General features: G+C 39.7%; 1 protein-coding gene across 6 annotated transcripts in view; it reads left to right on the top strand.

Annotated features, from left to right (window-relative positions):
• The window catches only part of RALGPS1 (Ral GEF with PH domain and SH3 binding motif 1), a 1,173,485-nt gene that overhangs the window by 1,154,981 nt on the left and 3,495 nt on the right, over positions 1 to 15,009 (top strand). For all 6 annotated transcript variants that reach the window (XM_053695590.1, XM_053695591.1, XM_053695594.1 and 3 more), the window contains 3 exons: positions 1,761 to 1,853; positions 11,872 to 11,977; positions 14,309 to 14,400. In XM_053695590.1, coding sequence (XP_053551565.1) covers positions 1,761 to 1,853; positions 11,872 to 11,977; positions 14,309 to 14,400 — 291 coding nt within the window. The remainder of the gene's footprint in view (positions 1 to 1,760; positions 1,854 to 11,871; positions 11,978 to 14,308; positions 14,401 to 15,009) is intronic.

Here is a 15,009-nt window from a genome sequence, read left to right as displayed (position 1 = left end):
CTCAGTGACTGCAGCAATGCACAAAACAGAGCATTGTCATATAGTGCGTCTATAGGATTAGGTAACTACACACCAAAACTAGATAGCCAATATACTAACAGACTACACAAAACCAGATAGCACATATACTCACAGACTACACACAATACCAGATAGCGCATATACTCACAGACTACACACAAAACCAGATAGCGCATATACTCACAGACTACACACAAAACCAGATAGCGCATATACTCACAGACTACACACAAAACCAGATAGCGCATATACTCACAGACTACACACAAAACCAGATAGCGCATATACTCACAGACTACACACAAAACCAGATAGCGCATATACTCAGACTACACACCAAAACTAGATAGCGCATATACTCACAGACTACACACCAAAACTAGATAGCGCATATACTCACAGACTACACACCAAAACTAGATAGCGCATATACTCACAGACTACACACCAAAACTAGATAGCGCATATACTCACAGACTACACACCAAAACCAGATAGCGGATATACTCACAGACTACACACCAAAACCAGATAGCGGATATACTCAGACTACACACCAAAACCAGATAGCGGATATACTCACAGACTACACACCAAAACCAGATGGCGGATATACTCTCAGACTAAACACCAAAACCAGATGGCGGATATACTCTCAGACTAAACACCAAAACCAGATGGCGGATATACTCTCAGACTAAACACCAAAACCAGATGGCGGATATACTCTCAGACTAAACACCAAAACCAGATGGCGGATATACTCTCAGACTAAACACCAAAACCAGATAGCTGATATACTCACAGACTACACCCCAAAACCAGATAGCTGATATACTCACAGACTACACACAAAACCAGATAGCTGATATACTCACAGACTACACACAAAACCAGATGGCGGATATACTTGCAGACTACACACCAAATCCAGATAGCTGATATACTCGCAGACTACACACAAAACCAGATGGAGGATATACTCACAGACTACACACCAAAACCAGATAGCTGATATACTCACAGACTACACACCAAAACCAGATAGCTGATATGCTCACAGACTACACACCAAAACCAGATAGCGGATATACTCACAGACTACACACCAAATCCAGATAGCTGATATACTCACAGACTACACACAAAACCAGATGGAGGATATACTCACAGACTACACACCAAAACCAGATAGCTGATATACTCACAGACTACACACCAAAACCAGATAGCTGATATGCTCACAGACTACACACCAAAACCAGATAGCTGATATACTCACAGACTACACACCAAAACCAGATAGCTGAAATGCTCACAGACTACACACCAAAACCAGATAGCTGATATACTCACAGACTACACACCAAAACCAGATAGCTGATATGCTCACAGACTACACACCAAAACCAGATAGCTGATATACTCACAGACTACACACCAAAACCAGATAGCTGATATACTCACAGACTACACACCAAAACCAGATAGCTGATATACTCACAGACTACACACCAAAACCAGATAGCGCATATACTCACATGTAGTGTATTTCCTTTTAATGCAGTGTTTGTTAGAATGAAAATGCATCTGTATGTACACAGATATTTGTGCGTTGCATTTTTGTTCTAAGAAATATGGCATCAGAATGAACCACAGCGGCTATATTTGTAATCTGTTTGAGCAGCGTATCATGACTAACTAAAAGAGTCACATGCAATTCTTATCTATTTCTGCAGATCTCTTCCTGGACACGATACTGGGTAACTCTCTCTGGGTCAACGCTCCTCTACTACGGGGCAAAATCTTTAAGAGGCAATGAAAGAAAAAACGTAAGTGCGCTTTCTCTCTAAACCTGAACTAAATATATTACTTTTGTGTTGTAAACTGCACCTTTGCAGAGGTCAGGTGAGTTTTCATTTTATTTGGAGCAGCATTTACAGAAACATTTTTTGTAACACTCTATCTCATATTTCTTGTTTAGATTTTGTTTATTTTTTATTACATTTTTTTGTATTATGAATATTTTATTTATTATTGTTCCATGATACCAACCAGAAAATAGAACAGTTTTTTAAATATCTCTTCTGGTTCATTTGTTTGCATTGAAACATTTGGTTAATGTCTGTTTCAGAGCAGTTCTAGATTATATTGCTGTTTCCCATTTCCCAAAAAATGTCAGTTACAACTTGGTCTGCCTTTCATAGATTATATGTGCTTTTATCCCATTTTAAAGTTTTTCTACTGAGCCAGCAGTCACAATATATACTTGCCCAGCCATTTCCTAGAAACCTTTTGAAGGGGAGTGGTTTAGCGGTGGGGTGTGGCCTCAAATATGAAAATTGCACCAATGAGAAACACAAAAACAAAAAGTTAAAGTTACAGTTAAATGTAAAAAAAAAAACTGCAATGTATTTTAAACATTGCAGTCATCAATAGCTCTGCATTACTACATAGTAATTAAAACTAAAATAAAAATCATTTAATGTTAATTTGAATCACTATGTAAGCATAGCTATGCATTTACTGCAGTTTAAAATGCACTGAAGATTCTTTTTTTACACTTTACTTACTTTTTAAATTACACCAAAAGCATAGGGCATCATACGCAATTTACCTTCAGTAAGGCCTAGATTTGGAGTTTGGCGTTAGCCGTGAAAACCAGCGTTAGAGGCTCCTAACGCTGGTTTTAGGCTAACTCCGGTATTTGGAGTCACTCAAAAAAGGGTCTAACGCTCACTTTTCAGCCGTGACTTTTCCATACCGCAGATCCCCTTACGTCAATTGCGTATCCTATCTTTTCAATGGGATTTTTTTAACTCCGGTATTTAGAGTCGTGGCTGAAGTGAGCGTTAGAAATCTAACGACAAAACTCCAGCCGCAGAAAAAAGTCAGTAGTTAAGAGCTTTCTGGGCTAACGCCGGTTTATAAAGCTCCTAACTACTGTACTCTAAAGTACACTAACACCCATAAACTACCCCTATAAATGTACCCCTAAACCGAGGTCCCCCCACATCGCCGCCACTCGATTACATTTTTTTAACCCCTAATCTGCCGACCGCCACCTACGTTATACTTATGTACCCCTAATCTGCTGCCCCTAACACCGCCGACCCCTGTATTATATTTATTAACCCCTAATCTGCCCCCCACAACGCCGCCGCCAGCTACCTACAATAATTAACCCCTAATCTGCCGACCGCAAAGCGCCGCCACCTACATTATAGCTATGTACCCCTAATCTGCTGCCCCTAACCCCGCCGACCCCTATATTATATTTATTAACCCCTAATCTGCCCCCCTCAACGTCGCCTCCCCCTGCCTACACTTATTAACCCCTAATCTGCCGAGCGGACCGCACCGCTACTATAATAAAGTTATTAACCCCTAATCCGCCTCACTAACCCTATAATAAATAGTATTAACCCCTAATCTGCCCTCCCTAACATCGCCAACACCTAACTTCAATTATTAACCCCTAATCTGCCGACCAGAGCTCACCGCTATTCTAATAAATGTATTAACCCCTAAAGCTAAGTCTAACCCTAACACTAACACCCCCCTAAATTAAATATAATTTTAATCTAACGAAATTAATTAACTCTTATTAAATAAATTATTCCTATTTAAAGCTAAATACTTACCTGTAAAATAAACCCTAATATAGCTACAATATAAATTATAATTACATTGTAGCTATTTTAGGATTAATATTTATTTTACAGGCAACTTTGTAATTATTTTAACCAGGTACAATAGTTATTAAATAGTTAAGAACTATTTAATAGTTACCTAGTTAAAATAATTACAAAATTACCTGTAAAATAAATCCTAACCTAAGTTACAATTACACCTAACACTACACTATCAATACATTAATTAAATACAATATCTACAAATAACTACAATGAAATAAACTAACTAAAGTACAAAAAATAAAAAAGAACTAAGTTCTTTTACCTTACCAGCCCTGAACAGGGCCCTTTGCGGGGCATGCCCCAAGAAATTGAGCTCTTTTGCCTGTAAAAAAAAACATACAATACCCCCCCCCCAACATTACAACCCACCACCCACATACCCCTAATCCAGTGCTTTCCAAACTGTGTGTCGGGACACACTAGTGTGTCGGCAGCAGTGTGTAGGTGTGTCCCTGCTTCAGCACAAATTTTTTTTAAATTTAATTTTAAATTTTTTTGGGGGGGTTTCTAACTTTCCGCCTGCTTGCTACGCAGATCACATGGTTGACACGTGATTGATACCTAGTGGGTCACAGATCATCTTAACCTATTGGCGCAACTCTGTGGGAACTGAAACTATTGCAATTGGCGGCTTTGATAGCACATTGGCTCCTGACTGCACGTGTAGTCTCCTTAATTGGCTCGTGACTGCATGTGTAGTCAGTGAGTGCGACGGCAGTGTGTTTGCTGCGCGGGCAGTAGTCAATCGGACTCACCGAGGGCGGCAGCTTAAAGGCTGATCTAAAGTCAGTGTTTTTTTTTTGCAATATATGGATAGGAAGTGGAAGCTTAAAAATGCTTGCTGATGAAATGCGAGTATCTTTATCTAATATTCCACCAAATATTCAGAAATTGTGTTCATCCCATCAACCTCATACATCCCATTAAAATAATAGGTAGGTATTGGTGTAGTTATTATAAACTTTTTCTAATTCTTGCACATACATACTGTTACTTGTAAATACATTTAGTTATTATATCATTTATGTGTGTGTCCGTATCTCTTAAAACAAGTTAGTTTAACCTCCTTTTTGCTAGTACAACTGATTTACTGTGTCACGAAATGATGTAGGTCTAAAAAGTGTGTCACCAACATGAAAAGTTTGGAAAGCTCTGCCCTAATCTGCCCTAATCTAACCCAAACCCCCCTTAAATAAACCTAACACTAAGCCCCTGAAGATCTTCCTACCTTGTCTTCACCATACCAGGTTCACCGATCGGTCCAGAAGAGCTCCTCCGATGTCCTGATCCAAGCCCAAGCGGGGGGCTGAAGATGTCCATGATCCGGTAGAAGTCTTCAACCAAGCGGGGCAGAAGAGGTCTTCCATCCGATTGAAGTCTTCATCCAAGCGGGGCAGAAGAGGTCTTCCATCCGATTGAAGTCTTCATCCAGGCGACATCTTCTATCGATATCCATCTGGAGCGGAGCGGCAGCATCCTGAAGACCTCCGACGCGGAACATCCATCCTGGCCGACGACTGAACGACGAATGACGGTTCCTTTAAATGACGTCATCCAAGATGGCGTCCCTCGAATTCCGATTGGCTGATAGGATTCTATCAGTTACAATTAAACCTAACACTATACTATCATTAAATTAATTAAATAAAATACCTACAATTACCTACAATTAAACCTAACACTACACTATCAATACATTAATTAAATACAATATCTACAAATAACTACAATGAAATAAACTAACTAAAGTACAAAAAATAAAAAAGAACTAAGTTACAAAAAATAAAAAAATATTTACAAACATAAGAAAAATATTACAACAATTTTAAACTAATTACACCTACTCTAAGCCCCCTAATAAAATAACAAAGCCCCCCAAAATAAAAAATGCCCTACCCTATTCTAAATTACTAAAGTTAAAAGCTCTTTTACCTTACCAGCCCTGAACAGGGCCCTTTGCGGGGCATGCCCCAAGAAGTTCAGCTCTTTTGCCTGTAAAAAAAAACATACAATACCCCCCCCCCCACATTACAACCCACCACCCACATACCCCTAATCTAACCCAAACCCCCCTTAAATAAACCTAACACTAAGCCCCTGAAGATCTTCCTACCTTGTCTTCACCATACCAGGTTCACCGATCGGTCCAGAAGAGCTCCTCCGATGTCCTGATCCAAGCCCAAATCTTAGTGTTAGGTTTATTTAAGGGGGGTTTGGGTTAGATTAGGGGTATGTGGGTGGTGGGTTGTAATGTTGGGGGGGTATTGTATGTTTTTTTTACAGGCAAAAGAGCTGAACTTCTTGGGGCATGCCCCGCAAAGGGCCCTGTTCAGGGCTGGTAAGGTAAAAGAGCTTTTAACTTTAGTAATTTAGAATAGGGTAGGGCATTTTTTATTTTGGGGGGCTTTGTTATTTTATTAGGGGGCTTAGAGTAGGTGTAATTAGTTTAAAATTGTTGTAATATTTTTCTTATATTTGTAAATATTTTTTTATTTTTTGTAACTTTGTTCTTTTTTATTTTTTGTACTTTAGTTAGTTTATTTCATTGTAGTAATTTGTAGATATTGTATTTAATTAATGTATTGATATTGTAGTGTTAGGTTTAATTGTAACTTAGGTTAGGATTTATTTTACAGGTAATTTTGTTATTATTTTAACTAGGTAACTATTAAATAGTTCTTAACTATTTAATAGCTATTGTACCTGGTTAAAATAATTACAAAGTTGCCTGTAAAATAAATATTAATCCTAAAATAGCTACAATGTAATTATAATTTATATTGTAGCTATATTAGGGTTTATTTTACAGGTAAGTATTTTGCTTTAAATAGGAATAATTTATTTAATAAGAGTTAATTTATTTCGTTAGATTAAAATTATATTTAACTTAGGGGGGTGTTAGTGTTAGGGTTAGACTTAGCTTTAGGGGTTAATACATTTATTAGAATAGCGGTGAGCTCCGGTCGGCAGATTAGGGGTTAATGTTTGAAGTTAAGTGTCAGCGATGTTAGGGAGGGCAGATTAGGGGTTAATACTATTTATTATAGGGTTAGTGAGGCGGATTAGGGGTTAATAACTTTATTATAGTAGCGGTGCGGTCCGCTCGGCAGATTAGGGGTTAATAAGTGTAGGCAGGTGGAGGCGACGTTGTGAGAGGCAGATTAGGGGTTAATAAATATAATATAGGGGTCGGCGGTGTTAGGGGCAGCAGATTAGGGGAACATAAGGATAATGTAAGTAGCGGCGGTTTACGGAGCGGCAGATTAGGGGTTAAAAATAATATGCAGGGGTCAGCGATAGCGGGGGCGGCAGATTAGGGGTTAATAAGTGTAAGGTTAGGGGTGTTTAGACTCGGGGTACATGTTAGGGTGTTAGGTGCAGACTTAGGAAGTGTTTCCCCATAGCAAACAATGGGGCTGCGTTAGGAGCTGAACGCGGCTTTTTTGCAGGTGTTAGTTTTTTTTCAGCTCAAACAGCCCCATTGTTTCCTATGGGGGAATCGTGCACGAGCACGTTTTTGAGGCTGGCCGCGTCCGTAAGCAACTCTGGTATCGAGAGTTGGAGTGCCGTTAAAAATGCTCTACGCTCCTTTTTTGGAGCCTAACGCAGCGATTCTGTGGACTCTCAATACCAGAGTTATTTTTATGGTGCGGCCAGAAAAAAGCCGGCGTTAGCTACGCGGGTCCTTACCGACAAAACTCTAAATCTAGCCGTAAGTTACTACATAATCCAAGCTGTAGCACTGGACACTGGAATCAGATTGCAGAAATAGTGGGTTCCTGGAAAGCTTTTGAAACAAGACCAGTAATCGAGTGGCCTGGCAAGCATTTCGCACAAATTAAGATGACATATTCTGTTCTTCCGGCAGCTGCCTTCAGTATCACTCTCACTGGGCCTCTGCAGTATCATCTATATCTTCTGGACCCTCCCACGCTTACATACACAGAAACCAAGGCCTGGAAGTTCAGAGAAGTGCACTCTGTGTATGAAGAGAGGATGGAGAGGGAGTAGTTTGGGGCATTGAGAGGGTGCCCCAGTCCTACCGGGACGGGTGGTAACCCTATGAGAGGCCATATGCGGGGTAAATGCCCACAGTAATGAAATTCCTCTAACGCTAACTTTATAATAAAGCATCTAATCAATGGGTTCTTCTTCTAAGTTCTAAAACACCTTTAATACAGAGATGGAACTGACAACATCTGTAGGCTTCAGAACATGGAGGTCCAGATAGTCTGATTCATCTGACACCTCATGAAAGTAAATTAACACCTCACCTTACCTGGGTTCCCTGAGGATCCAAGGAATATTTCACTGGATAAGACAATATGCTGTGCTCGAGGACCACCTGCCTTGTCTGCAACTTGTTTTAAAAGGACTGCATACAGAAAGAGATGCGCTCTACCAGGAACGAACAACATCTCAGTACCTTTTCTATGGCTGGTTACTACCCAGGGGCAGCCTCTTTTAGCCCATTGTCTGGGGTTGCCATGTCCCCTGTTCAGAGGAGGATTGCCTGATATTTCAGGGCTGGACTGACCTTACTAGGCAGGATCAGGCTGATATACTTCAGGAAAGTTCTCCTCTGAAAATCACACTCATATACTAGCATAAACACACTAAAAAATACACTCACATACATACACACTAATACACAGGCACACACTTACATACACATTACCACACTCATGCACACACTCATATACACACACTAATACACAGGCACACACTTACATACACATTACCACACTCATGCACACACTCACATACACACACTAATACACAGGCACACACTTACATACACATTACCACACTCATGCACACACTCATATACACACACTAATACACAGGCACACACTTACATACACATTACCACACTCATGCACACACTCACATACACAGGCACACACTTACATACACATTACCACACTCATGCACACACTCACATACACACACTAATACACAGACACACACTTACATACACACTCACATACACACACTAATACACAGGCACACACTTACATGCACACACTCACATACACACTAATACACAGGCACACACTTACATACACATTACCACACTCATGCACACACTCACATACACACACTAATACACAGACACACACTTACATACACATTACCACACTCATGCACACACTCACATACACACACTAATACATAGGCACACACTTACATACACATTACCACACTCATGCACACACTCACATACACACACTAATACACAGACACACACTTACATACACATTACCACACTCATGCACACACATACACACACTAATACACAGGCACACACTTACATACACATTACCACACTCATGCACACACTCATATACACACACTAATACACAGGCACACACTTACATACACATTACCACACTCATGCACACACTAACATACACACACTAATACACAGGCACACACTTACATACACATTACCACACTCATGCACACACTCACATACACACACTAATACACAGGCACACACTTACATACACATTACCACACTCATGCACACACTCACATACACACACTAATACACAGGCACACACTTACATACACATTACCACACTCATACACACACTAATACACAGACACAAACTTACATACACATTACCACACTCATGCACACACTCACATACACACACTAATACACAGACACACACTTACATACACATTACCACACTCATGCACACACATACACACACTAATACACAGGCACACACTTACATACACATTACCACACTCATGCACACACTCATATACACACACTAATACACAGGCACACACTTACATACACATTACCACACTCATGCACACACTAACATACACACACTAATACACAGGCACACACTTACATACACATTACCACACTCATGCACACACTCACATACACACACTAATACACAGGCACACACTTACATACACATTACCACACTCATGCACACACTCACATACACACACTAATACACAGGCACACACTTACATACACATTACCACACTCATACACACACTAATACACAGACACAAACTTACATACACATTACCACACTCATGCACACACTCGCATACACACACTAATACACAGACACACACTTACATACACATTACCACACTCATGCACACACTCACATACACACACTAATACACAGGCACACACTTACATACACATTACCACACTCATGCACACACTCACATACACACACTAATACACAGGCACACACTTACATACACATTACCACACTCATGCACACACTTACATACACACACTAATACACAGGCACACACTTACATACACATTACTACACTCATACACACACTCACATACACACACTAATACACAGACACACACTTACATACACATTACCACACTCATGCACACACTCACATACACACACTAATACACAGGCACACACTTACATACACATTACTACACTCATACACACACTCACATACACACACTAATACACAGACACACACTTACATACACATTACCACACTCATGCACACACATACACACACTAATACACAGACACACACTTACATACACATTACCACACTCATGCAAACACTCGCATATACACACTAATACACAGGCACACACTTACATACACATTACCACACTCATGCATGCACACACTCACATACACACACTAATACACAGGCACACACTTACATACACATTACCACACTCATGCACACACTCACATACACACACTAATACACAGGCACACACTTACATACACATTACCACACTCATACACACACTAACATACACACACTAATACACAGGCACACACTTACATACACATTACCACACTCATACACACACTCACATACACACACTAATACACAGGCACACACTTACATACACATTACCACACTCATGCACACACTCACATACACACACTAATACACAGGCACACACTTACATACACATTACCACACTCACATACACACTAATACACAGGCACACACTTACATACACATTACCACACTCATGCACACACTCACATACACACACTAATACACAGACACACACTTACATACACATTACCACACTCATGCACACACTCACATACACAGGCACACACTTACATACACATTACCACACTCATGCACACACTCACATACACACACTAATACACAGGCACACACTTACATACACATTACCACACTCATGCACACACTCACATACACACACTAATACACAGGCACACACTTACATACACATTACCACACTCATGCACACACTCACATACACACACTAATACACAGGCACACACTTACATACACATTACCACACTCATGCACACACTCACATACACACACTAATACACAGACACACACTTACATACACATTACCACACTCATGCACACACTCACATACACACACTAATACACAGGCACACACTTACATACACATTACCACACTCATACACACACATACACACACTAATACACAGGCACACACTTACATACACATTACCACACTCATGCACACACTCACATACACACACTTACATACACATTACCACACTCATGCACACACTCACATACACACATAGGGGTCTATTTACCAATGTGAGAGCGGACATGATACGAAGTAGCTTATTATGTCTGCTGCACATCGCGGCACATCGATAAATGCCAACAGCATACGCTGTCTGCATTTATCATTGCACCAGCAGTTCTTGTGAACTGCTTGTACAATGCCCCCCCATGCAGATTTGCGGGCAATCGGCTGCTAGCAGGGGGTGTCAATCAACCCGCTCGTATTTGATCGGTTTGATTTCTGTCCGCCACCACAGAGCAGGCGGACAAGTTATGAAGCAGCCGTCTTTAGACCGCTGCTTCATAACTTCTTGAAAACTTCTGTTTCCAGCGAGCCATACAGAGCTTGATAAATATGCCCCATATGCTCTTACAAACACAATACTCTGCCTCAGTAACAAGAAAAACCAATGAGTTTTAATTAGTAGATTTATTAATAAATCTATAATATATGACATGGTTAATGCATTGTTCTCAAAAGAGACTTCTCTAAATAGAATTATTAGCCACTCAAGTCTAAAGAGAGGCACTTTTATTACAACCATCCATAACACCATGAAACTATTTATTTTCCCTCTTTCAGTACAAGTCTACGCCTAGTAAAAAGGTCTCAATACTCGGCTGGATGGGAGTTTTACCAGATGATACTGAACATCCCAACATCTTCCAACTCAATAATACTGACAAAGGTAACTCTTCCATTTGATCATCTTTTAATTAAGTCCACATTAAAGGGACATTAAAAACTAAACAAATGCTAGATAAAATGATGCATTCAAAGAAAAGATTAGTCTGAGAATAACGTGTAGATGTCGTTTTTAAAGCTTCATTAACTGTTAAAAAAGGGCAAAATAAGTGTAAAGTTGTAGTGACTATAAAAAAATGGGAGCTGCCATGTTGTAACTTAGGTTACCTTCTGTGCTGTGGCCAATTAGGGGCAGTTATAAATAGGTCACTAGAGTGTGCAGCCAATGACTGTGAGTAATATAACAGTGTTCTGCACGTCCATCTCTAACAGGAACTTAAAAGCTCACAATGTCAGAATGGAATTACAGGAAAAGGGAACACAATAAATAATGAAAGTATATTGCAGACTTTTTCTTATTTATGTGATTTATCATTTTATTTTACCATCTCAAAGTGTTTAATGTCCCTTTAACAACTAGAATGCTTCTCAATGGGTATGACTGCTTATAAACTAACAAAATACAGATACAAATACAGACAATTTGTTAAGATGTTGTTACAAAAAGCTGTAAGTTATGGATAAGAACAAATACTCCCCTCAAAGGTATGGACCACTGCCTTCCCATCAGTCTCTCCCAAAAGAACTGTTAGTATGCTGATGTTTCGGATATAGGGGGCACAGGTCCTAAGGGTATCTCTCAGTTCAAGTGACTGATTCCATGCAACCACCAATCTCGTTAGTGAAGGGTGAATTCTCGGTTGCACTAGCAATAAAGACACCAATATTGTGTGTGTCCAAAGCCAGAGTATGTAAGTGCAGTATACTCACTCGTACAGAATTCAAATGCCGGCGATATCAGGCAAATGACTCCACAAAACCACCAATCTCGTCAGTGAAGGTTAAAGGGATATTCTAGCCAAAATTGGAAACCACATGGGTGCATTTCGGTAATGAACAGAAGTAATTTTGTAATATACATGCATTAGCAAAAATGCTTCTAATAAAAGCTATAGCTGTTTCAAAAGTGTATTTAAGTATGAACCGTGCACCAGCATTTTATACCCAGCACTTGCTCAGAGCGCCTACGGTACTTGTACCATCTGGTATTGACTCAATTTGTTAATTACTGACATGATACAAGCCCCACTTCTGAGCAGCTACATTATTTAAAATGCTGGTGCACTGAATATCTAGCTATGCTTCATATGCATGTGCAGAGAAAAAGATTAACACTAAAACAGTGATAACTTTTACTTGAAGCATTTTTGGCATTACCTGTATATTGCAACTATGTTTCTATACAAAGATTTAATAAATCTTTGTGCATTTAAATTTTGACTGGAATGTCCCTTTAAATTCTCGGTTGCACTAGGAATAAAGACTAATATTGTGTGTGTACAAAGCCAGAGTATATAAGTGCAGTATACTCACTCGTACAGAATTCAAATGCCGGCAATGTCACAAAAGCAGCAGAGTTCTTTTTTATAAGAGAAAAACTTTTATTTATACAGCTCAAAGCGTTTCAATAATTAGATCGTCTCTCTCAAGAGCACATTTAAAAAGGCATAGAAAGGTTGCAATGTAGCGTTTAATTGCTGATATTAACTATACAAACAAATGGACATGTGCAGCCACGAAAAATTTGGTTCAGTTCGGTTCGGATTGATTCGGACCGATTCGAATTTTGTTTCAGATCGATTCGAATTCGGAAGAAATCGAATGAATTAGTTTCAGATTCATTCAGATTCGTGGGAAATTCGGTTCGGTTCGATTCGGTTCGAATCGGTTCGAATCGATTCGGAATTTCGGTCAGTGTTAAGTTGGATGTGCTGTGTATTACACTAGTATACTGTACAATACTAGTGTAATAAACGGCCATCCGAATCTACCGAATAAATTCGAATCGATTCGGATTTATTCGGTAGATTCGGCACTACCGCAATTCGGAATTCGAATCGATCCGAATCTCCGAATTCGACAAAATTTGTCCGAATTTCGATTCAGACCGAACCGAATCGCACATGTCTACAAACAAAACAATAGCACCATATTCCTTCAATCTTGAATTTCAGACTTTTAAACTATTATCTTACTCGGTTTTAAGCTTGCCTTGCAAAGTGCTGATGTGTTCAGCATTTTCAGAGAAGACAACTCATATTAGTTTTCCTTTCCAAACTCTGACAGCCATATTTGTCAGCAGCCATCACACCTGGACACTTCTGGGCTTGTTCATATGAAAGTAGACTTCATTTTTAGATATTAAAGGAAATACTAGAGTCCACAATACAAAATCTTAATAGTGGTTAATGTGGATTCTCTCTCTGATTTGCAGGGAATGTTTACAGATTCCAGACTGGTTCCAGGTTTCATGCAATACTTTGGCACAAGCACATAGAAGACGCGTGTAGAAGCAGCAGACCCCAGGTACCAAAAGGTTTCACTGTGTTATACTAGCAGTACCATGATATACCCGGTAGATACTCTTTTATTGCCATGCCCAGAAGACTGAAGCAATATTTGGAGTATATCTATATGTAAGTCCTCTTTCCTTAGCACTCTCACCAAAAGTTATAGGCAACTACCAGGGTGCAGGGTGAAGTCATGACCTTTATTTAAAGGTAACTATAAAAAAAAATGTTAGTGACGTTTGTGGGTCAGCATGATGTCTGAGGAAGGGACATTATGGCCCCAAAGTGTCACCAGAGATTGCATGTTCCACATATATAAAGTCTCAAAGAACACACTCTCACCATCAATTCATCCACCAGGGTGCAGGCAAAATAATTACATACAGTCCACAACAGGCATCAAACTAGTGACATGTCAGGGATCTCATCGCTTCATCAGACTAAGTGAAAAGGAATTATGGCATACAGTATATTGTGGCATACATATATGTACATATAGAAGGCCGTACCTTATAAAAATTCCAAATGCAACATGCTGAAAGGAGCACCTTTATAGAGGGTTTCAAAAGCGTACACCCAGGAAAACAAGCGATACCTCTTCAAGGCTGAAACATCCACCTTCAGG

The sequence above is a fragment of the Bombina bombina genome, chromosome 12 (assembly GCF_027579735.1).
Source record: "Bombina bombina isolate aBomBom1 chromosome 12, aBomBom1.pri, whole genome shotgun sequence".
Classification (NCBI taxonomy): Eukaryota; Metazoa; Chordata; class Amphibia; order Anura; family Bombinatoridae; genus Bombina; species Bombina bombina.
This window is presented reverse-complemented; position numbering and strand designations above follow the sequence as displayed.